General features: G+C 53.3%; 2 protein-coding genes and 1 long non-coding RNA gene across 5 annotated transcripts in view; all 3 read right to left on the bottom strand.

The window, feature by feature from the left end:
• Positions 1-3075, bottom strand: part of IRAK1 (interleukin 1 receptor associated kinase 1) — an 8924-nt gene extending 5849 nt beyond the window's left edge. Inside the window, exons 1-8 of one of the 3 annotated variants that reach the window (XM_081808032.1) lie at positions 2849-3075; positions 2598-2765; positions 2337-2468; positions 2114-2217; positions 1739-1927; positions 1438-1502; positions 1177-1291; positions 86-204 (exon numbers count right to left, since the gene is read on the bottom strand). In XM_081808032.1, the coding sequence (XP_081664158.1) occupies positions 86-204; positions 1177-1291; positions 1438-1502; positions 1739-1927; positions 2114-2217; positions 2337-2468; positions 2598-2765; positions 2849-2984 (1028 nt within the window). In that variant the 5' untranslated portion in view covers positions 2985-3075. The remainder of the gene's footprint in view (positions 1-85; positions 205-1176; positions 1292-1437; positions 1503-1738; positions 1928-2113; positions 2218-2336; positions 2469-2597; positions 2766-2848) is intronic. The other 2 variants (XM_081808030.1, XM_081808031.1) reach the window with 2 other exon arrangements.
• A 2120-nt stretch (positions 3076-5195) lies between these two features.
• MECP2 (methyl-CpG binding protein 2) overlaps positions 5196-24418 on the bottom strand; it is a 65097-nt gene continuing 45874 nt past the window's right edge. Inside the window, exons 2-3 of the mRNA XM_006739354.3 lie at positions 16628-16978; positions 5196-15279 (exon numbers count right to left, since the gene is read on the bottom strand). Coding sequence (XP_006739417.1) covers positions 14193-15279; positions 16628-16978 — 1438 coding nt within the window. The 3' untranslated portion in view covers positions 5196-14192. The remainder of the gene's footprint in view (positions 15280-16627; positions 16979-24418) is intronic.
• The window catches only part of LOC145717757 (uncharacterized), a 44080-nt gene continuing 40349 nt past the window's right edge, over positions 20688-24418 (bottom strand). Inside the window, exon 2 of the long non-coding RNA XR_014141152.1 lies at positions 20688-23311. This is a non-coding gene — a long non-coding RNA (uncharacterized LOC145717757). The remainder of the gene's footprint in view (positions 23312-24418) is intronic.

Below are 24418 nucleotides of genomic sequence, written 5' to 3'. Positions count from 1 at the left end.
AGAAGGTTTGGGAGCATCACTCCCCTGCCACAGACTCTATCCTTACAGCGCTTAGAGGCCCCAGGGGCCTGTGTCCCCGCCTCACCTTTTGACATCTCCATGGATGAGGCTGGGGCTGTCCTGGTGTAAAAACTGAATCGCCCGTGCTGTGCCCAGAAGGATGTTCAGTCGCTGAGGCCAGGAGAGAGGGGGGCAGGCCTGGCTCTGGAGTGGCAGAGGAAGCAAAGGGGCTGGGAGGGCCACGGTTCCTTGACCCCAACTCTCCCTCCACCTGTCACTGTGGGTTCTAGACAAGCCGCTTCACTCTCTGGGCCTCAGTTTCCTCTTCTGGAGAATGAGGAGCAAAATCTGCATGAGCTACTTCACAAGAAGGTGGAGAGTAAGCTATTCCACTGCTTTGTAAAGCATGCGGAACGTGCTTCCCGGAGTCATCGTGAAATGGGGCGCTCCTCAGTGCTTGGAGCTCCCTCCTCCTCTCTGGGGCCATCGGGATGTTGTCAGAGGCATTCTCCCCAGCTCCCCCAGCACAGCATGCCTGTCCTGAGAGCGGAAGTGCCCTGTGTGCCGTCAGCCCTTGCGTCTTGTGGGTGCGTGGCTAGCGGAGGGTCAGCTGCAGGTCCAGATGGCGCAGTTTACTGCCCACTGCCTCCTACTCTTTTTTTTTTTTTTTTAAAGATTTTATTTATTTATTTGAGACAGAGAGAATGAGAGAGAGAGAGAGCACATGAGAGGGGGGAGGGTCAGAGGACGAAGCAGACTCCCCGCCGAGCAGGGAGCCCGATGCGGGACTCGATCCCGGGACTCCAGGATCATGACCTGAGCCGAAGGCAGTCGCCCAACCAACTGAGCCACCCAGGCGCCCTGCCTCCTACTCTTGAGGGCCATGCTGATAAGACCCTTCAGCTAGTCTGCTTGCCAGAGAAAGGGGCGTGAGTTGGGGCACCGAGTCGATAACCCCCTTTTTAGAGGCAGCTTGAGCCAGGCTCCCAGGCACGCAGGAACAGCCGGGGAGGGACCACGGGAAAGGGTGCCAGGGAAGACGGCAGCCCACCTTGGGCCAAAGTCTGAGCCTGGGCCCTGCCCGCTGGTGGGACCCACTCACAGAGCCTGAGAGCTTCAGTCAGGTGCTGGGAGTGCTGTGGGGCCAGGGAAGCATGCCAGGCCAGGGACAGCTACCTGGGAGTGCAGGCGGTCTTCCAGGGAGCCATTGGGCAGGAAGCCATAGACGAGGCAGTAGAAGCCACTCTGAGCACAGTAGCCAGCGAAGTCCACGATGTTTGGGTGACGAAACCTGCTTGCAAGAGGGGGACCTGAGCGCTTTCCATTTGGCCATCGCGGGGGTGGGCTCTGGGGGCCTGAGGGAGCCAGGTACCACGCTTTGTGGCCCTGGAGGCCAACGGGGCCCTGACCCGGTTCTCCCTCTGCCCCCAGACTCACCGTGACAGTTGCCCCACTTCGGTCAGGAAGCTCTGCTTCACTGTGGTCCACTCCAGGTCGGCCCCCTGCAGCCCCCAAGGAAAATGAGGGCGGGGAGGCAGCATGAAGCTCTTGCAGCCAAGGCCTGATGGCCGCTCTCACTGCCACCTGTCCTGGGCCCAGAACCACCAAGGGGCTGGGGACCTCGAACCGGGGAATCAGAGGGCTGAACAAGGTACATGGGGGAGCATGGGAGAAGCACCAGAAAAGTGCGGGTCTGCTGACAACCTGCCAGGGCCTTTGCAGGGAAGGCTCCACCCACCTCCTTCAGCCTCTTCACAGCATACAGCGTGTTCCTCATCACCGCCCGGTACACACACCCGAAGCCACCCTCCCCGATCTTCAGCTCCTCTGAGAAGTTGTGGGTGCCCTGGGAGATCTCGCTGAGGGGCCAGCAGAATGGAGAGGGCTGGGCCCCCTGCAGGAGGGACACTGGGCTCTCTGGGTTAGGCTGTGGGCAGAGATCCTGGATCAGGTGAGGTCCTCTGTCTTCCCCTCTGCCCGACAGTCACAAGCGCCCCCTATCCCACTGCCTCCTGGCTGGCCCTACTGGGCTGGCTGGGGTGCCCAGGTGTACCAAAGGCTACATTTTTTTGCTCCTTGTCTTGAATATTTCCCTGGGGCAGGACCCACCTACCTTGGTAGAGGAAGGGGCTGGATATGGTGGTGGTGGCTGGAGGGCAGCAGGGCTTGGGACAGGACCGAGCTCAGCCCCAGAATGGGTCTGGGAGCCTGGAAAAGCTTCATAAAGATAACCAGTGAGAGGCAGGCAGAGACCGACGGCATGGTTTATGGCAGTGGCCATGGTCAAGGTGGCCCTTTCCACAGGTCCATCAAGCCCAACACCCGGGTCCTCTTACCTGGGGAGGGGAGTGTGGAGGCTGACGTCTGCAACTTCCGGGGGCGGGGGACCTCAGCCTCACAGGGTGCAGGGGGGCTGCTGGGCCTCAGGGTGCTGGTGCTGGGGGGCAGAAGAGGGGCGGGAGGGTGCCCTGGGACACCAGGAAAGAAAACGGCGGTTAGGCCCAGGCGGGGGTGGGGTGGGGTGGGCGGGGAGGAGCCCCGTAAGAGGCCCCGCACCCAGCCCGGGGTCCTGGGGTTCCCCGGGGCCGCGCGCTCACAGGCCGTGATGATGTCCCGAGCGCGGAGCAACTGCAGGTGCGTGAGGATGCTCACGAGGTCGGCCACGCGGGCGTTGCGGTTGATCCAGGGCCACAGGACGCTGGCCGTGCGCTGTCCGGAGCGCTCGCACAGCCGCAGCTCGGTCTGGTCGCGCACGATCAGGGCGGCTGCGGGGCGGGAGGCGTCAGGCCTGGGCGCCCGGGGCCCGCGCGCCCTCCGCCCCAGCGTCCCCCCGCCCGCCGCCACGCACCGAACTGGCACCAGTCGGCGGGCTCCAGGGCGTCCATCACTTTGTAGAAGCGGCACATGACCCAGGGCGGCACCTCGTACAAGAAGTGCTGGGCGCCGGGGGCCGCGGGGTCCCGCGGGCCCGGCCCACCGGCCATGGCCGCCGCCGCCCCCGGGCCAGGGCCTCTTGGGGCCTCTCGAGGCCGGGGCGGGCGCGGGCCTTGGCCGGCCGGGTCCGCGGACACTGACTCACTTCCCCTTTAAGCCGGCCTCGTGCAGCGCCCGGCGGGGCGGAAGGGGCGGGGTCCGGGCCCGCCGCCATCTTGCCCGGCGCCGCCGCCGCCGCGACCCTCGGCCACACGGGGGCGCGGCGCGCAGTCTCTGCCCGCGAAGGCCGCGCCCCTGGGTTCGGTTGGGCGGTGAGGCGGGCTTCTCGGAGGAGGGGCCCCCTGAGTGGGGCTCTGAGGGATGGAGCAGCGCGGTTCCGAGCACTGGGACAAAGGTCATGGCAAGGCCCGGGACATTCCAGAAAGGGCTAGAGCTGGGCCTTGTGAGCGTCACTGGGAGGTCCCCTTACGAACTTTTGGCTTCATTCGGGAGGCAGCAGAGAGTCGTCAGAGATCCCAGGCGGGGCAGGGTCAGATGTGGGTCACACAGAGGACCCCCGCTGCGTCCTGTCAGCTGGCCATGAGGCTGGGTGCAGGGAGAACGATCTGGAAGCTTGTACAGCAGGCTGCCCCAGCTCCGAGCGTTGTTGCCCACCTCCTCCGCCCTGCATGCCATCTTTTCCACTTCTTCAGGAACCTGCTCCAGCAATTATTTGCTCTTTGCAGTGTTTGCAGCTTTTCCTTCTTTGGTGGCTTCTTCCCACTAGCACGTAAAACGTGTTTACGTCTCTTAAAAACAGGCCTTCAGCTTCTGCTGTGCCTCCTCCCTCTTGTTGCCATGCTCCTGGCTCACTTGGCACTACCCCCTGTGAGGATGGCAGAGTCCAGCCTCTCCCAGGCAACAGGCTCGGTTCCTAGGCTGTCTGATGTCTTCACCACATTAGTCCGTCTTGCCCATTCCCACAGTGCTCTGCAGCTACTGCTTTCTTTGGATTCTCTGGTGCTCCTCCATTCCAGCAGCCCCTATTTTGCGGTCATTTCCCTGAACATCTCTGGAGTCCATTTCTTCCCCAGGCCCCCTGCTCTTGCGACTCCCTCCTACCCTGAGGACCCTAGGCCTCTCTGGGCAGAGCTGCCTGCAGCCCCTGCTGTGCTTGCCATCTGCGGCGTGTGAGCGTCTGCCCTTGTTTGCCTCCCGCTCTAGATGGGGAAAGACCCCACCAAGCAGCAACAGTGCCTGCTCTTTTGTTTCTCCAGTTGGATGAGTGCTTGCACGGCAACAGGTCTCCTTCCCTCACCACCCGCCCCCCTCGATCCTGACCCCAGAGGGCTCCCCTTCAGGCTGTCCCCCCAAGATGGGCCTCCATGGGAGCCTCTCACCCCAGAAGTCACAGCCATCACCAGCCACACCCTGGGCCCCAGTGCTTTCTCATGGGGACAGCCTTTACAAAGACTACCAACTCCAGTACGGGAAATTATCATGCACACACACACTAAGCCCTAAAGGAACAGCAACTTTGTCCTCCTCGTTCACTGCTGGACAGCGGCTCCCAGGACAGGCCTGGCACACGAGACATGCTCAATTCGACATGGTCGAATTTCAACCCTTTGTTTTAACCTTCAAGGCCAGGACATTCGAGTGCACCTTCTAGCAGCGTGTGCCCACATTTATTTGCATGTGAAGCTGGACTCTGAGCAGTTGTCCCCTCCAGCCCAGCAACAGCCTCGTAAGAACAGCTGTGGCAGGGCAGGCAGCTCCTGAGTGCCAAGTTTGCAAAAGGTCTGCAAGCCCCACAGTGATGACAGCGCCCCCTTTGGGCAGGGGGCCAGGTCAGCAGAGGCCACGGGAAGGTCTCAGGCTGTAGGCACAGGAGCCGGAGCTCGGGGATGGCAGCTGGTTTCCAAAAGCACCTGGACAGAGGAGGCACCCCTGCCATGGCCCTCAGGAGCAGGGGATTTGTGCGGCTGTGCAGAAGGGCTGCAGCCCACTTGCCTCTGGACCTGGGGCTCAGCGGGCCGACCCGTGCCAGGTCCTTCCCAGCCTGCCACCCCAGAGCTTCCCAACACACGCTGGAGCAGTGTGCCTAGAAAGTGTAGCCTCGGAACCCAAGGGAGGCAGTGTATGGAGCAGGCTGGTCTTTCCTCCCAAGGCAGTCCTGAAAACAGCTGGCTATTTGGGTTCAGGGACAGCCAGACGGAATCAGGAAACATAGCACCATGCTGTCCTGTGAGCTGTCTGATAATGAAAGCCCAGACCTTGAGTCACTTTCACAGAGAGATTTATCGAGAATGCTAACAGCACAGGATACAGTACTTCCCAACAAAAGGTGCAAACGCGTCACTTAGAAAGGCATGCTGAGTATTCTTTGCTTTCACACGTATTAAAAAACTTACAAAAATAAAATAAAACTGCGTGCTGCCCATCTTTTCAAATAGTAAAAGAACCTTATGAAAAAATCACTTGATTTTACAACAAAAGACACAAACGGACATTTTTATGTAAATTTATAAGGCAAACTCTTTATATAATAAATAGGTTACAGGGATTCAGTGGGGGGGGGTGTTTTTGAAACGTATACAGGTACATTCAGACAGGTTTACTGAAATGGTACAAATTTCCTTAATAAATTGCCTTTTGTTTTTAAATATATCAGTGCTTTCAGTCATTTGGCTATACACAAAGAACCTTTTTTTGAACACTACAAAAAAGCAATCAATATTTTTTGTTTTTAAAACGACCTACTTATTTTCTAAAGTAATTGTCCCAAAACACAAAAACTGAAGGTGAATGTGATGGAGGGCTTTGGAGACATCTCTAGCCAAGTCTGTCCTGGGCTGCTCCCTGTCCCACACACACCTCTCTCCCACCCTCACCGGGCTTCCGAGCTGGAGCTCCTCTGTCTAGGGTGTCCAGTGTCACTGTGACTCAGGAGGGGGCAGCCACCCTGCCTGGTTCTTCCTGATACTAAACCCATGTGCAAACAGTCATGACAGTCAGCATTGTCTTCGCCTTTGGGGGGGGAGGGCTGGGTGCTAAGGGAGCACACATCTGTCCCTGTTCCGTGAGCCCAAAACAATGTCTGGTGGGGGTAATGGCTTTTCTCAGAAGGATCTGGTTTTGCCAGGGGAAGGGAAGTGGGGTTTCTCATGCCCAAATTTTGCTGGGGATCAGATGACAGCAAAGAGAGTGCACCCCCTCCACCATCGTCATATCACCCAGGATGGTGAAGAATCTAGAGGTCACATTAGTGTTGTATACTCTGGGACTGGGTGGGTTGTGATGGGGGTGTCCTGAACAGTAATGCCTACCACCTAGCCTGTCCAGGAAGAGCTGCATCAGGTGGAGAGTGGCCAAACTGCCCTGTCAACATACAACTGACCTGTGGCCACAGTGGAGGTCTCCAGGGAGATGACCACCCTTATTCTGAGCTATGCTCCTCAGGCCTGCCCTATCCTCCTTCCACTGAGGCAAGGTCGGCTCTGCTCACACCCCTCCTGTCTCCCTTGGAAGGAACATCAACCTTGTCTGTCCTTAAAAATAATGATGATGCTAATAATCTTGGGGGAAAAAAAGGCAACAGAATCCACTGGGTGGAACAAAACCTGGTTTTGCTCTGACTTTGAAAATGGCAACACATCAGCTATTTGGTCTGTTGGCTTAGGCTTAACTTCTTTGGGTGGCATCTGGCTGATCTGGGCAGGGGTCATCTCTTCGGATCTCCCCTCCTGGGGAAAAAGGACAGCCCCTCTCATCTTGGTCACCATCCCCTCCCTCCAAATCCTTTTGTTGGTAAAGAAAAGGTGTCTAGAAGCATTTGTCTCTGGAACAATTACTTTAAACATGGTTACAATACAGACTTCAGTTCAAACACAGAAGAGATTTACTTAGCAAATTTCCTTTCACCCACCAAAAATTACACAAATATAAGCCTCAACACCACAGTTAAGAGGACCAGTAGAGAGAACCTCATGTTTGGAACACAAAAGGAGAAATAAAAACCAAACCAAACCCAAACAGAAAAACCCCAGAAAAACGATGGAAGGATGAGGGAGAAGGGGAGGAGAGCAAACACAGCACACGTTACAGTGTCCGGGTACACGGGAGCCCAGCGCGAGGAACGGGCTCGGCACACATTGAGTAACAGTCCTGGTGATATTTGGTCATATATTCATCAACTACTGACTCTGGAGCGGCCGTTATTGATTGAAGCAGTGACAAATCAAACGGAAAAGGAGGCCTTGGTAGCAAGGGAAGGAGCAGGCTTCAAGTTCTGCAAGCCTTTTGCACTCCACCGTCCAGCTCCCCAGAAACACTCAACTGGGTGGGCCCTGCTCCGTCCAGGTGGGCGAGAGGTCACTGGGTGAGGCTAAGTTGGGCGCTGATTTCAGATTTCAGTCAGAAAGCACGCACGTGGACACACGTGGACACCCACCTGTTAGTGGCAAACATCAGCAGCAACGGCCTCCTCGCCTCCTCTGCCCCCATCCCAGGCTGGGTGGGAAAGGACGTCGTGACCCACTGCTAATACTGAATGCAGGCTGGAGTGGGCCCCAGACTGGGCCCAGAGGCTGCCCCAGCCCAGGTCCTCCGAGGGCCCCACAGGTAGCCTGGCCACCCAAAGGGCTTATGAGTGTTTCTCTTTTGGTTCAGGCCTCAGAAGAAGTAATGATGCAGGGAGGGAAGCTTTTGGCCCTGGTGATTATAATGCTCTCTGCTTTGGAAGAACAAGTTTCTGGGTTGTTGTAGTTGTTTTCTTTTCTTTTTTTTTTTTTTTTTGGTGTTTTTTAATTACTTAAAAAAACGATCAAAAAGAACTGTTACGGCTAAACTCTCTAGCAGATATTGCTCATTAAGAATTACAAAAGCAAATGCAGTTACTCGTAGGATGGGGGAGAAGAGACAGGGATTTTCTGGAGTCTTTGCTACCTCCTAGGGGGGACCCAGTGGACTCTCATATGTGGTTCTGGGGTCCCTGGTGTCTACCTGGTGCAGCTCACACATTCAGAGATGTGATAGGCCTCCCATCTGCCCTCCAGCCTCAGCAAAGTGGAAGCCCTATTGGTGGGGAGGCCTGCTGAGCTGACTCTCCATACATGATCACTCTGACTGGGTCACTGGGAGGGCTGGGGGTGGGGTCAGGCCATCCCCTCCCTCCTGGACTCCAGCTGCCCCATCCAGAGGTCGAAGGGGGCCAGGTGGTACCAACTACATTCCAGACTTTGCCAGGGCAAGGAAGCGCTCTTACACCCACCCGTTGAGGTGAACTGTCTTGCACCAGCATCCTGGGACCTCTCTCGCAAGCATGGGAGACAGTGCAAAACCCAGATGCTGCCTGGAGCCTCCTTCGCTTGGCACAGGGAAGCCCTTGAAAGAAGCGAGGAAAGACCACGGATCTGCTTGGACAGAAGTGACCAGCAGACAGATTTGTAGTTTTTTTTGTTTTTTGTTTTTTGTTTTTTTTTTGTTTGTTTGTTTTGTTGTTTTTTTTTTTATAATTTCCCTTGTCCTATGCTATGGTTATCAGAAATATTGTAATTAAGCAACAGGTATAATTTTAACAGATCTTTTGTGTGTGTGTGTGGAGCCACAAGCAAAATGAGTGTATAATTGTGCAATATACAGATATATATATATAAAAATTCAACTGCTCTGTGTGTCTAGTTGATGCATTAAATAAAAGGGACAGAAAAACTAAAACCAAAGCTAAAAAGCAAAACAAAAGCCCAGGATAGAGGAGACCAAGCAGGCCTATGCGTATAGTCTATAAGATATTGGATATAATCAGGGTCACCAGGAAGAACACCTTTGTCACTGGACACACAAACACTGAAGGGAGAGGGACTACCAGTGAGCAGGAGCCAAACCTCTTGTTGGCCTTTTCATCTCATTGTCTCTTGCTGCTGAGGACCTGAGAAAAGGTAAGCTTGAAGGGGGGCTAGGGGAGCAAAGGCAATTTGCAAGTTTCCCTAATGCTCTCAATCTCAAAGGCCGGACTTCCCTCTGGGAAGGTCTCGGCTCTGCCCGGTACCTGTTCTTGTGCCTGCCCTCCCTCTGGCCCAGGGGCTTTCGCTGGTAAGGGGCGAGGGGGACACACACCACAGGGAGTGCTCAGGCCTGTCTTCACCTCTGCATGCATAAGGGAGCACCACTTCACCTAGACCCTGGGCCCCAAGGAGAGCAGAGAGGGGGAATGTCTCAGGGAACAGGCAGAGGCCAAAGGGGAGACCTCACCCTCATCTTCCTAGTTGCCTGGGCCCTAGTTAGGACTTCCTTTTTCCCGAAAAAATCAGCACTTGGGGAACATCCTGTCGAGATGAGAAAGGAACAAGAAACAGGTGGTGCTGGGTGGTGAGAACGTCGCAGGCCTTTGGACTCACTGGTGACACTCTGCTTCCCACACCAAGTGCTGGGCTCCTACAGCTTTGGGACCAGGCAGGCAGCCCTGCAGGACAGGGGGCTCCCCAATGCGAAGATGGCCCCGAGTCTCAGATCCAGCAGCTTCAGGCTGGATTCCCCTTTTCCTGGAGCACTCACATGTCAGGCCAAGCTCCAAATATTTTTATATCAGCACTTTTGCAAAATCTTGCTCTTATTCATTCAGCAACATTGAAATGTAATTTTCTGCCAAATGTTTTCTAGATTTTCCTTCTGAACTGTTCAGAACGGGTTTCAGTGTTCACATTTTTCCCCTTTAATATGTAACTTTAGACCCTGGGGGAGGCAGTATGCTAGCGATATATAACAGACTATGCCTTTTCTAAAGATTGATACAGCATCTAAAAGAGAAAAGACGAAAAAATGGAGACTCGACAAACCCCTCCAGAGTGGACGAGTTTACTGGCGGAGAGAGCAAAGGTGGGACCCTTACAGAGAACAAAGTAAGATCAGGAACGCGACATGGTGGGGCTGCAGGGGCTCTACCACCGGCTGGGTGATGCTTGCCCCCGCTGCTCCCCACCCCGCCCCCATGAGCCAAGACTCCAGGAACAGGGCTCTAAACACAGCTTGCTTCCTGAGGTCTGGGCCACCAGTCCTAAAATCTGTGCGTGACTCACATTAGGAAACAATTCGGGGCGACACTGGCTAGGAAAGGATGCGCAAAAGGCTTCTCCAAGAACCAGCACCTGTGACCTTCCCTGGCTCCATCAGCCCAGAGAGCCAGGCGCAAATGCTCCGGAAAGGGGGCGCAGAGCTCAGCTGCTAGGCTCCACTTGGGTTCTGCAGGATCCAGTCGCCCCACCTGGTGAGTTCACTTCATACCTGTTGCTCCCTCCTGCGCTTCAGTTGCTTACTAAAAGTTACCTCAATCCAGAGATCCTGGCAGCTAAAGAAACACCTTTCCCACCAAACATGGCAGTTTGCTTCAGGCTAGTACCTCCTTTCATCATCCCTGTCAGAGCAATGAAAAGCTGCGCGGAGGAGCAGGTGACAACTTGGGGCTGCTCTGGGTCCTGGTGCCCCTGAACAGACTGTTGCCCACACCTGCATGGGGTCTCAGGAGTAGAAGCCAGGTGCTGGCTGTGGCCAGTGTCCCTGGGCCACCACCACGGCTTTCACTTCCCAGGGAGTTGAGGGGACTGAGGTCCTTGGGTCGTTTGGCACTGATGGACTGGGGAACAGGGCATTTCTAGGTGTCGCCTGTGCCTTCTGATAAGGGGAATACAGTAGCAGCAGAAGGGAGCTGTCTTAGAGCCTGGCTGTGGCTCGGTGCCCTGGTTCACTACAGTGTCAAGGCCAGCGGTTCCACTGGTTAGGGCAGGCCCACCAATGGGCAGGGCAGGGCAGAGCTGGGCTGGGCATTGTAGGAGGAGCTCAAGGACATACAGCATTCTGTCGGGAGAGGAGGTAGTAACTAACAACTAGAACGAGGGTGGGGGAGGCTGAAAGTGACTGTGACCTAGCCCTACAAACAGGTGTCTGAAAGCAGCCAGTTAATTTCTGTATTCTTCACACAGTCCCTAAAAGATGCCCCCAATCTTCATGATGTTCAAGCACACACAAAATCGAGGTCACACCCTCAAACTGGGCTGGACACGGCTGGTGAGAATCCCATGGCCTGGCTTTCCCTCCAACCTCCTGTCAACCTGACCCAGGACAGGGGTGGTATGGGAGCTGCAGGGCCCGTCTGCCAGGGCGACAAACCACCAAGGTGACCTGCTTAATGGTGACTTACTTGTGATGCCTTTATTAGGTGAAGAAGAGGGAATGCGAAAGAATGGGGAGAAGGAGAGAAAACCCTAAGGAGCCTCAGGGGCTGCCTGCAGCTTCGGAACTGTAAGGAGAAGCAGCTGGGGAGCGAGGGGGCTGCAGGTCAGACCGGGCCGAAAGAAAATGAAACTTGAAATGCTGTGCTCTCAACCACCAATGCCCAGTCAGCCCCTGAAGGGTCATGGGTGAAAGGGGGGCATGGCGGGCCCCGCACTCCTCTTCCCAGGACCAGATGGTACTGAGCTGATGGAGAGGCCAGCTCTTGACACTGGTTCCGGGAGTCACATTCCACTGGACTAAGTGTAATGCATAAAAACCCAACCGACCAAAACGGATGGTGTCTCCACGACAAACTGGCCGGACGCTGTACTTGCGTGGACAGGCATCCTTTGTGGGTGCCAGGAGTGCGAGGCCACTTCGGGGTCAGGAGCCTTTTGTCCTTGAAGGAAGAGGGATCCTGAAGGACTTGCCCCCTCCTCCGACCCCCCTGCCTTTCCTGGGGAGGAGTCAGAAGTGAAGCCCAGAGGGTCAACAGCAGAGGGGGTCTGGTTGTGGGACTTGCTTTTGCAGCATAAGGAAATGGGTACAAAAATGCTACAAAGGCCAACTATGATTCTGCAAACAGAATGGGGGCAAACTCCCTTGCTTCTAACCATTCCGGAAGAGACAAATGCGGTTTTTTTCTTAAGCTACTGATTGGAACTGTCAACTATGGTTCCTGATCACTAAGGACTGGCAAGGAAGTGCTAGACGGTTTTTAGGATGTTTCACTCCTTCATGGTTACACTGCAGTAAGGAAGCCAGGGGACAATAACTGAAATACACGAGACAACACGCACTTGACAGTTCATGGCAGCAGCTCGCATGGGACGTGCTTGTGGGTGTTTCTGGAAGCATAAGACTGCTGTCTCATTTGCTACTTTGATAAGGTACTTCTCAGTTGGACAGATTTAGATATAAGAGACATCTCTGTAAACACAGAAAAGGATATACCAATATGATGAAGATATGCAGCTAGATAAGGACTTCCTGAACACAGAATGAAAGGATGGGGTCCTAAATGGAGATTGATCAATGAACACCCATAGCAAACCCAAGCCGCTCAGCCCCCACACCATTCCCCTGGCATAGATGTGGAGATGTGTGATATGCTGGCCCTACCCAGTCTCCAGCAAGCAAAACCCAGACATTTTCCATCAGAAAAGAACTCATGGTTAACTTAAGGGAGGAGCAGAGGGGCCAGGAGCCTAGGCACTGGTCCCAGCTCAGGTCTGGGGCATCTGCCATTTCTTCCCACCTGCTGCCTCGTTGCACCACACTGTGCTAGCTGGGCCTGGCCGAGGCCAAGGTCAGGGCCGGGCTACTTGATGACTATGGCAGGCCTTGGGGGCCTCTGCACTACCCTCAGCTCCCAAGTCCAAATCTGCCCAACTTCGCCTGCCTGCTTCTCTCGAGTAGGTTGAGAAGGCCCAGAATCAGGGTCTGACCAGGGAAGGGAGCTCCCTAAGAGAGCAGGATCTTGCTGCTCTCTTGCCCTTCAGAGAAGCCAAGGTGCTAGGGCCAGGTGGACTCAGCAGAGCCCGGGGCTTCCTCAGGGCTCAGAATGGGGGTGTGGCTAGGGCTAGGGCTGGCAGTGGGAAGGCCCAAGGGCAGGGTGAGATCTGGGGGCCTGAGCTGACCAGCATCAGCTCAGGTAAAGCTGGGAACTGTGGGTGCCTGGTACAGAAGGGATGAACGAGGAGGGGAAGAAATGAAAGGATGAATGAAAGGCGGCAGAAATGGAAGGACAGAAGAGAAACCAATCAGGAAGTCCTTATAAAATTGCAGCAAACACTTAGAGTTTCGGAGCTTCGTGGGAACCCTATGTGCTGAGCCCACTTTAAAACAAGCGCAGGTATATACAGATCCAGGTAGTTCTAAACACTGTCATGTCTGGTGGCTTGAGGGACGAAGTGTCACCAATTCAAGCCAGTTTGCTCTCAGAGCATGTTTGTTTTGAAGTGGGAACATGAAGACTCAATAGTGCAAATAGTTCTAAGCTGTCCCTAAAGGAGTAGAATTGAAAAGTTTTGGAAGAACATTTTCCCCTCCTTCCCCCTGGCCCCCCAACCTGTCCACTAGGCCTCTACCTACCAGTCACAGAGTGCTCTGAGCGACTAGGAATTCCATCAGCCCCACTGCTCTCTGCCACCCGGAGGAGCCCAGGAGCCCGGGGCCAGTGCGCCTCGCCCTGTTGCTTCCACGGCCTCTCTCTCTCTCTCTCTCTCTAGCGCCACCCATTGGAGAACGGCCCGGGGCTGTCCTCTCACCTGGTCACTTGGCTCAGGCCAGTCTACACCCAGCAGCTCAAAGGACTGACTCCCTCCTAGCCATGCCAGAACTGGAGCGAACAGGTGCTACCTCCCTGTCCTGTGAAATGTCCTAGTCGGTTTTGGATTGGGGCTGGTGTGGGGCCAGATTTGTGCCACCATGGGTGAGATCACACAGGCTGTAGCCACTGGCCATCTCTGTCTTTTTCTCTAAAGAATCCAACTGTCTCTCCTGCCTCACACCTCCTTGTCCCAATGTGGGTGGGGATGGGGGAGGCGGGGGAGCTGGAGGATGGGGGTGGGGCAGGGTGGGGGGAGAGGAGAGCGGAGACTGGGGCACCAATGGCACTCTCTGTCCCTAATGACCACATGGGGGGCGTGGGGGGGAGGTCGGGGTGGGAGAGGAGGTGCAGGCATACCCTAAGAAGCCTGGTCAACAGCTTGTCTGGTCAGTAGTATCTGCAGCAAGCCTTGTTGAAGGAGCCTAGTTTAGAAAAGTGCAAAGCTACTTCTGGCCCTGGTTAGGTCTTCAACCTGACTGTGCTTGTCGGTAAGAAAAACATCCCAATGCTCCAACTACTCCCACCCTGAAGCCACGAAACTCTAAGTTTACTGAAAGAAAAAAAAATATTTTTTATTTCAGTTAATCGGGAAGCTTTGTCAGAGCCCTACCCATAAGGAGAAGAGACAACAGCTGCCTTTATTCTTGTTGGTTTGCTTTGCAATCCGCTCTGTGTAAAGTCAGCTAACTCTCTCGGTCACGGGCGTCCGGCTGTCCACAGGCTCCTCTCTGTTTGGCCTTGGCATGGAGGATGAAACAATGTCTTTGCGCTCTCCCTCCCCTCGGTGTTTGTACTTGTCTGCGGCCGTGGCGGCGGTCGCGACCGCGGGCTGAGTCTTAGCTGGCTCCTTGGGGCAGCCGTCGCTCTCCAGCGAGCCTCCTCTCGCCATCTTCTCCTCTTTGCAGACGCCGCTGCTCAAGTCCTGGGGCTCAGGGGGGCTGGCGGGGTCCTCGGAGCTCTGGGGTTCAGGTGGGGGTGGGGGCGGGGGTGGAAGCAGCGGCGCGGGTGCCTTCGGGGGCTCTGAGTGGTGGTGGTGGTGGTGGTGCTCCTTCTTGGGGGGTGAGGAGGCGCTGCTGCTGCGCCCCTTTGGGCTGCTCTCCTTGCTTTTCCGCCCGGGGCTCTTGCAGGTCTTCAGTCCCTTCCCACTCTTCTCACCGAGGGTGGATACCAGCAGGGGCTTCACCACCTCCTTCACCTCGATGCTGACTGTCTCCCGGGTCTTGCGCTTCTTGATGGGGAGCACGGTCTCCTGCACGGACCGGATGGAAGACTCCTTCACTGCTTTCTTCTTGGCCTCTGCAGCAGCGGCTGCCACCACACTGCCCGGCTTTCGGCCCCGCTTCTTGGGAATGGCCTGGGGGTCGGCCTCAGCTTTTCGCTTCCTGCCAGGGCGTTTGATAACCATGACCTGGGCTGACGTGGTGGCCCCGCCGCCCCCTTCGGCCTTGCTCCCTGGTGAAGCTTGAAAAGGCATCTTGACGAGCAGCTTCCCGGGACTTTTCTCCAGGACCCTTTTCACCTGCACACCCTCTGATGCTGCTGCCTTGGGTCTCGCAGTGCCGCTCCCTTTGGGGCGTCCCCGACCTCTGCCAGTTCCTGGAGCTTTGGGAGATTTGGGCTTCTTAGGTGGTTTCTGCTCTCGCCGGGAGGGGCTCCCTCTCCCAGTTACCGTGAAGTCAAAATCATTAGGGTCCAGGGAGGTGTCGCCTACCTTTTCGAAGTACGCAATCAACTCCACTTTAGAGCGAAAGGCTTTTCCCTGGGGACTGTGGGAACAAATGGAGAGACACAAAGAATGATTAGAAGCTTCCACGCTAATGTACAAAGATGGGGCAGAGCAGAAGGTGGTGAACTCTGTGACAGGACGTTCTGCAACTGACCTGCCTGATGATACTACTGAATGAGAGTCACAGTAGAGAAAAGCCAAAACAGGCTGAAAGTAGAGGGGCACGGCGACGGCCACACATGAAGCAGTCGGGTTGCTGGGCGGTGGCAGCGGGCACCTAGAGGGTGTGCTCACTCCAGTGACAGCTGTTGCCCGGATGCCCCTGAGGGTCTGCCTACCACCAAGGCCCCTCCGTTGGCCTGGGGACCCTCTTGAGCCATCAGGCTAGGGGGCCCATTCTGCTGGTTGGTGCCTGGGCCCACTCAGGAAGTAGAGCACTCCCCTGTCTGAACCTGGGCATGCTGCTTAGCCTCTTTGGGATCGGTTTCCTCATCTGTCAATAGGATAATGCTTTGCTCACCCTTGTCAGAGTTGTTGGAATCAAACGAGGTTGTCTGCAAATGTCCTTCCAAAACTGTTAACCTTTTCTGGATCATGTAAGGGCCAGAACTAAAATGTACTTATTCAGTCCTTCTCTGAAGCTCTGGCTTGGAAGTTACTATTTGAACAGAAAATGCCCAAAGACCAGCCCAAAGCTGGACAAATGCACCAGTGACAGCTGGAAAGACATGTGTCTCTCCCCAGAGGCCCTGTCAGAGAGCCCAACCTTTCCCAACATGATTCACAAAGTGGACTGAGCCCTATGAATTCCTACTTCTTCTGGGTCATGAAGCCATGTCACAGAACAACTCACAGAAAGAAGAGTTTTAACTGGTTTTGAGAAGAGCCCCTCAGCTGGATGTTTTTCAGCAGGTAAATGGAAGGAACCCAGAGAGCTCTGCTTGCCTTCCAAGCGCAGGCCATGACACATGGCAGGTCCTGTGGCCTCTGGGCCCAGCCTGGGCAGGGCCTTGTGTCCTCAGTGTTTCCCAGGTGACCTCTCCTGGCCTCCTCACTGTGGCCCTGGGTAGGCTCTACTGCTATGCTACCTCCAGACAAGACCTGAAGGGCTGGTGGAGTAAAATCACTCTCTGCTACCCTGTGTACATCTCACTCAGGGCAGTGACCTCTGTACACAGTCATTTCCAAACACACCTGGTGGGGTCTGCAAGTGGTCTACCGAAGCCCTCCCAACCCAAGATGGAGTTACACACACACATCTTCCTGATCAACAAGTAACAAAGAGCCGCCACTCTAAGGGATCCCCATTAGTTTCTTAGCACCTGTCCCCAGCCTCCTGCCCACTGAGCCTTCCCTGCTCTGTAGAGACAGGAGTTGCCCTTACTTACTTGATCAAATACACATCATACTTCCCAGCGGAGCGGCCAGATTTCCTTTGCTTAAGCTTTCGGGTCCAACCTTCAGGCAGAGTGGGGTCATCATACATGGGTCCCCGGTCACGAATGATGGAGCGCCGCTGTTTGGGGGAGGCAGAAGCTTCCGGGACAGCTGGGGCTGAGCCTGACCCTTCCGAGGTCTCCGCTTTGCCTGCCTCTGCTGGTTCAGCAGAGTGGTGAGCCGGTGGCTGCAGGGGCTCATGCTTGCCCTCTTTGTCTTCTTTCTTATCCTTCTTCACTTTTTTAAACTTCAGGGGTTTGTCCTTGAGGCCCTGGAGATCCTGGTCTTCTGACTTTTCTTCCCTGAAGTGTTAAATAAGTATGTAAGTATCACAGGGAACACACTGATTTGTAGAAAAAGTGAGCAATGGCAGGTTTGGGGTACCCCAGCACAGGTAGGGCTCTGAGAGACAGGGCTGCCCCGCCAATGCTCACCCAGATTTTGATGCCTTTCTCCTAGCTGTCCTGTGACCACTCTGACTCCTTCTGTCCCAAGTCCCACTCCTCTAACATACAAGAGGGTGAGCGGCAGAAACACCATGTGGCTTCTTAGTGCAGCGCCTTGGAAGAGGCCACTTTACAAGCTGTGCCCGAGAGCCTCTAGGCTTGATGGCTAACAAGAGGCCCCTGACCGCTGGAGAGGGAGCTGCCCACCCAAAATGTGGGCAGGCCTACTCTTCACGAAGACCTGGCTTGGGTGTTACTATAGCCTCTGTATTTTAAGTTTCCTCAAATGTGTGCTTGATAAAAACCAGTCATGGGGCACAATACAACTTACTGACAGTAACAGAGCCTAGCGCTACCCCCTTGGGAGGTGGTGCACAGCACAGTGCTGTGGAAAGAACATGCAGGTTTTGAACCAGCCAACCTGAGCTCAAATCCTGACTTTGCAATTTCTAAACATGGGCCCAAGCAAGTGACCTCAACATCCCGTGCCTTAGTTTCCTCATCTCGACAATAGGTACCAACACCCCAGAGGGAGAAAAGTCACAAAGGCACACTATATAAACACCGGCCAACTCGGGCAACCAGAAACTGCTGCCCAGGGCTCTGGAGTGAGAAGAGAAGCCATCCCAGGTCTGGTAAACTTTTATCACCAGACATTCCCTTACAACACATGACCGCCTCAGACTCGACCAATGGAAGGGAAGAGCAAGGACAACGGTGCAGAAGAGCACCCTCCCCAGGTTCCAGGGCAGGCGCCTCCCCATTCTTTCCCACTGACAGAGCAGCTCCTTCCCTATACTTTGGCTCCACCTCGTAGGGTCCCTTCCTTGTGTGCATCGGAAATGATCACCATGAGGCCCTGGACCCTGGAATCAGAGTCTGGCCATGATGTTCTTGGGGCAGGGCTAAGAGGGCAGAAACACAACCTGGGCTGGGGAGGCTTGGAATCGGCCATCTGCTGGTCTCTCGGCAATTCATTCTAGAAAAGAGTAAGACTATTCCTGTCCTCAGTATCTCAGCCCTAGAACTGTCCTGTCCCACAAGGCTCGTGTCAGCACTGGATCACTACCTCATGGCCGGTCTACCCCAAGCAACCTCTCCCTTGTTCACACTGTGGAGACTCCAGTGAAGGCACTGAGGTGTGCACTGGTAACCAGACTCAAATGATGTGGGTAAGCTGCCAAAGGTGGGTTTGTATCAGGACACACTTGGCACCATGAGGACAGGCCTTTTCTAAACAGCTCAGGTCAGGGGTCAAGACACAGGCTCGCCCCTGAGTTCCTCCCTATCCTGGGTCATCCTCTAGCAGTTCAGGGCTTTGAGCACGGCTACCAGGGTCACCCTGATCCAGCCCATGACCCATAGGAGATCTTCTCTTGCTGTAAAGTGAGGGTCTCTAATCTGTTGCAGCACAGAACTTAGTTTTCAATCCTCGCAGTCTTAGCTCCTCAGCAGGAAATGAGGAAGAACCCTGGGAAGCTAGGCGTGGCCTGTGGCCTGCATGCCCCCATCACAGAGGGGAGAAGGGGAGCTTGCCAGCGGCAGAGTGGCAGATGGACTGGAACGACCACTTCCACACAGTCCACCACAAGGGCACTGCTGAAGGCCAGGGCTGCTCCCTGGAACCGGGATAGTCCTGGAGTCAGAGGACAACACTGCACCCATGGGAAAGGTCTGGCTTCTTCAGAATGCTCACTTATATTCCCCAAATGGTTTAACCACCATGAGGTCAAGTACAAACCACATGCCCCGGCAATGCATCTTATATATAAACAAGGGTCTCAATGCCATCAAGGGCAATCCCTTCTAGAACTCTACCCTAAAGAGGCACCCCCCAAATGCAAAACAACAGGTGTATGATGTTATTTGTAATGGCATTATTTTTCCTGCCCCAATACTGCACATAACTCAGAGAGCTGCCAGCAAGGACATGCGGAATGAATGGACGACACTACGGATCGTAGGCTGCCTTTCATGTGAGAAACAAGGGAAGAAGTGCTTCCTAGTCCCAGGGTGGGTGGGAATGAGGTAAGGTACAGGCGCGAGACAAAACCTCTCTGAATCACGTAAAAGTTTACATAACCAAAATGAAAACAAAAATAAGCGATAACAAAATGTTACTATATTGAATGCAAACACAAACACATGAATTTAACTGTATATCGAACTGATACCATACCACAGAGAAAAGATTTATTTCAAGTATCTCTGACCACAGTTCTCTGCACATCCTTGGTGGGACATATTCTAAGGCCTAATACGGCACCCCAGGGGCAGGGAACGCACCCAACGTCCACAGAAGGAGCCAGGCTGGCCCTGGGAGAAGTGGGTGGTTGTGGTTCTCCGGTGGCCTGTGGGGGCAGAAACACAGGGCAGTGCTTGGATGGAGAAAGGGAAAGTCAAAGGACTCAGCTGCTGGTCTGGCCGAAAGGGCTCCTTGCACTAGGTGACACTGTGACAAGGCGAGCGTCCAAAAGAACAAACTGACTGGAACACAAGGAGGGACAAAAGAGGGAAAAGCCTATAGGAAGCAAGGGAGCAAGCCATGTGGCTACGTGCCAGAAGGTTCTGGGCAGCAGAGAGGCCTCAAGGGGGGATGTGGAGGGCTTTGTCAGGTTGCTATTGGGGAGCCTTGGGCAGGGGAAGGGATGAGGGCTCTTATCTTCCAAGGATCATTCTACTTGCTGTGCAGAGAGTGGACTTCAGGAAGCCACGTTCATATATTCTGGAGCTGGGAGGATCCCCAGAAAAACCACCCTTCCAACTCTTCAGTGTTACAGATGAAAAGAAAAGGAAGTATACAAAATTCCCTTGTGTGGTTGGGGAACTTGTCTGAGGTCACGGTTGAGTTGATGAATGTTCATCAACCGCCCTTGACCTGAGCCAGACTCTGCTAGGGGCTGGAACAACAGGGCAGAATTATCATCATTTGGTCTTCAAGAGCCCCCAGTTTAGTCAGGGGGACAAGAAGTAACAAAAAAACAGTGACACCCTTCCCTGTTCCAGGCATAGGGGAAGCCCAAAGATGGGGATTTCCTGGAGGAGGCAGGCTTGAGCTGGGTTTCCAGGGCTGAGGAGTTCTACTGGCTGGCAAGGAGGGCTCAGGACAGGCCAGTGATAGTAGGCAGTGATATCAATAGCTCCATCCCTAGAGGGAGGAGTGACTAATGACTCCTACCCTGTGTCACCAATGGCTCTGGCTGGCCCTCTCTCCCATATTCTTTTGGGTTAAGATGGCACTTCTGAGGAGCATTCCCTGCTCCTGCCTTCCCCAATCCCATGAGCAAGAGTGCCCTAGGCCCCCCAGTGTGGTTGGAATACACCACTACATAGGTCAGCCCCCGCCCCCCACCCCGGCACCGACGGTGCGTGCCTTCTTTATTGTTGTCTCTCCACTTGACGCACAGTGCCAGGCACAGGAGTGCCAAGTGACAATCACAACCCAGAGGCTGTACTACCTTTGCTTCTTTTGATGACTGTATCCCTCTGACCAATAGCTTTGAAGAGCAGGGGCTAGCTTAGCACCCAAAGCAGGCACGGTCTGAGTAAGTGAATAAAGGATGAGTTTGGGTGCTACCGTAGCCTGCTGAGCACTGGTGGGCTGGGCTGGCAGGAGATGAGGCTGGGGCAGTAAGTGAGGGCCTGGGAGAACAGGCAGTGACAGTCTGTGGTGACAGGGAGGGCAGGGTGTGGGGGCAGCAGTATGGAGGATGGCTATGCTGGGAGGACAGGCTCCAGGCTTCCACGGATCAGGATCAGGTCTGCAAACACTCCTCCTGTGGAAACTACAAAAAAATGCTAGACTGAACATCTTCTAGAAGATATTACAAAAGATGCTGTTTAAAAAGTTTTACTTGGGGGCGCCTGGGTGGCTCAGTCGATTAAGTGTCTGCCTTCGGCTCAGGTCATGATCCCAGGGTCCTGGGATCGAGCCCCGCATCCGGCTCCCTGCTCACCGGGGAGCCTGCTTCTCCCTCTCCCTCTGCTGTTCCCCCTGCTTGTTTGTGCTCTCTCTCTGCCAAATAAATAAAATCTTAAAAAAAAAAAAGTTTTCCTTGCACTGGTAAGCTGGTGAAAAAGGAATATACAGTTTAAAGAGTAAGGGAAGGAAGGTAGGGGATCCTGTTCTATGGATAAATCTGGCAAGTGTCCCGTTAACAAGTGATCAAACTGAGCATCAGCACTGTCCCATCTTGCAAGAATGGGTAACTGAGGCCATAAAGAAACAACTGGAAGATTCCAAAGAGAAGGGCATTCCACCCAACTGTGAGTCTGGACTCTTCAAAATAGCAGCCTGAAGAAAAGGTTTGGGAACTGCTCCTAGTTAAAGAGGACAACAGAAGGCAACATGCAATCCTGTACTGGCTCCTGGTTTGAAGGCACTGAAGGGGTGGTCATGGGCCATTTGGGGAATGTAAGTATGGTTCACGTTAGCACGGTGCCAAGCTCCTTGAGGGTCAAAAGTGTACTGTATGCCCTTAGGAAAGCCAGGTTCAAGCAGCATTTGTGCGTGCAATGTGGCAACAGTGACTCAGGGAAACATATGCAGTACTAATGTGGCAGCATGTTTGAAAAGCGGGGGGATGACATCAATGTAACTGGAAGCTGTGCGGGTTGACAGTGATATTTTGAAGCAGTTTCGGGCAAGTTTTCTAACAATTAAAGAGAACACCTTCACATTACACGAATACATTAAGAGGGAAAGCTGGAAACCTTGTTGAAGTGCCTTCTTTTAGTGGCTCAAAGACCCACAATGTTTTCCACAGCGTTATGCTCTATATGGTGAAGCTGTGAGTGTGAATGAAGGGAAGGTGTCAGGGTTATTTCCCTGTGTTTAAATAAAAATCATTTGCAAGGGGCACCTCACTGGCTCAGTTGGAAGAGCATCTGACTCTTGATCTCGGGGTCGTGAGTTCCAGTCCCACACTGGGTGCAGAGATTACTTAAATAAAAAAAAAAAAAAATCACTGCCAAAGGCAGCCTTGCCTAGGACCCCAATTTAAATGTCAAAGGAACGGTGTAATAGAATCTGCACGTGCACAAATCGGGGGGTTACAGCTGATGGTAATGCTGGTTGCAAATGTCAACAGACACTTCAGTGTGCCCTGGTGTTATGTCTCTTAGCCAGAATTTTAATCAGAACTGTCAAGGATTTTGTTAGTGAGCTCAAATCACATAGGTTTGGCGTGGCTTACTCCTCCCATTTTTCCCATAACAACTCTTACTTTTTATTGTGTGATTTGTAGAACACACATATCACATGGAAGCAGAAAGGCCTTCACAAACTTTAAACATCTATGAGGCAGGAAAGAAGGCTCTTGAGTAATAAAACATCATCTAGTAAGTTTGCTTCTAGAATGCAAACATTAGATCAAATCTTTTCTTTGATCTAGCGAAGGAAAATCAGAGTTGGAGGAATCTTGTTTTTGAGCCAAATTACTGTATCCCAAGGGGTTTGATGGCGAGAACTGCCTGTACTTTCATAATGAAAGTAACCTCCAGTAATCCTGCAGAAGGCCGCCCTGGGAAGCTGCACCTGGCACTCATGTGACCCCAGGCTCCTGTCCATTACAGGGGTGCAGGCAACCAACAGCTGGCAGGTGCAGCTGGCCAGGCAACTGTGACTGAGGAGGGACTACTCAATCCCCGAGGCTTTCAGATTAAAAAAGAAAAAGGCTACAAAGCCAGGTGAAAGCAGCAGCTGAAAGGGGTTTTTCACTTGAATTGGAATCCAGCCCCCTCCCAAGTGAGCTCCAGGGATCCTTCCAGAGGCACAGCAATATCCTGGCCCCATTTCAGTCATGTTTGCATGAGGCCAGTTTCAGGATATAGCATTTCTCAGCACCGTTCATTTCTAGTCACCCATTCCACTGAGCTGCAGAAGGAGCCTGAGTCCTACAACGAGGCCATCACCCATCAGGGCAAGGTGGTGGCTACTTCCCCAGGTGAATGGTCAGGGACCAGAGGACAGAAACGGCCTTCTTGCAGTGGCTGCTTCCATCCTGCGGTGTCATTCACTCAGTGCTTCCAATTCTTTCTACCTTCAGTGTGAGCTGCAGAATCTCAGAATCAAGGAGGCTTCTCTGCACGCATCAATAAAGGCAGCTGCACTTTGAGATGCCAGCTTCAGTCCCTTTTAAGATCTGAGAGAAATCAAACTGGCACTGGAAGAGAGTGTCTCAGTGGTCTCTGGGGAGCAAAAGAGCAAATGGGGTTCAGCTCAAAGGCTATAGCAGTAAAACCTGAAGTTCAGCGGCTCTGAATTTAGCGTATTTTTAAATACCTCAGTTTTCAGAAGATGCAAGAGAAACTGTTTTGAAAAGCTAAATAAAATACAGCTCTTGACAGTCCAAGGGAGCTCCTTCCCCAAATGAAGGCACCCGGTGCCATACGGTAGATCTCATCTTCATAGCATGAGTCCGTCACACATGGGGCAAGAAAAGCAGGTTTAAACAAACACTGCTACTGTGGAGAACAGTCAGGCAGTTCCTCAAAAGGTTAAACATGGAATTCCCACAGGACCCAGCATTTCCACTCTAGGTGTAGACCCAAGAGAACTGAAAACAGGGACCTGAACAGGTATCTGTAAACCCATGTTCATAGCAGCATGATTCACATTAGCCAAAAGGTAGAAACAACCCAAGGGTCCACTGACAGATGAATGGATAAGCCAAATGTGGTCCATCCACACAATGGAATGTTATTTAGCTTTAAAAAATGAAATTCAGACACAGGCTACAACTTGTATGAACTTTGGAGACTCTATGCTGAGTGACATCAGCCAGCCACAAAAAGACAAATACTACATAATTCCATTTATATGAAATGTTTCAAATAGGTAAATCCACAGAGAGAAAGTAGATTAGCCATTACCAGGGGCTGGGGGTAGTGGGTAATAGGGAGTGACTCCTAATGATTATAGGGTTTTTTCTTTCTTTTTTTTTTTTTTTTAGTGGTGATAAAAATGTTCTGGGACCAGATAGAGGTGATGGTTGCACAACACTGTGACTGTACTAAATGCCACTGAATTGTACATTCTATTTTTTTTTAAAGATTTTTTATTTATTTATTTGACAGAGAGAGCTAGAGAGCACAAGCAGGGGGAGGGGTAGAGGCAGAGGGAGAAGAAGGCTCCCCGCCAAACAGGAAGCCCAATGCGGGGCTCAATCCCAGGACCCTGGGATCATGACCTGAGCTAAAGGCAGATGATTAACCATCTGAGCCACCCAGGTGCCCCTGAATTGTACACTTTAAATGGGTGAATTTCCTGCTGTGTGAATTATATCTCAATTTTTA

Source organism: Leptonychotes weddellii, chromosome X (genome assembly GCF_054177405.1).
Source record: "Leptonychotes weddellii isolate Sample4059 chromosome X, ASM5417740v2, whole genome shotgun sequence".
Classification (NCBI taxonomy): Eukaryota; Metazoa; Chordata; class Mammalia; order Carnivora; family Phocidae; genus Leptonychotes; species Leptonychotes weddellii.
The sequence above is the reverse complement of the archived record's forward strand: the minus strand, read 5'-3'. Positions and strand labels throughout refer to the sequence as shown.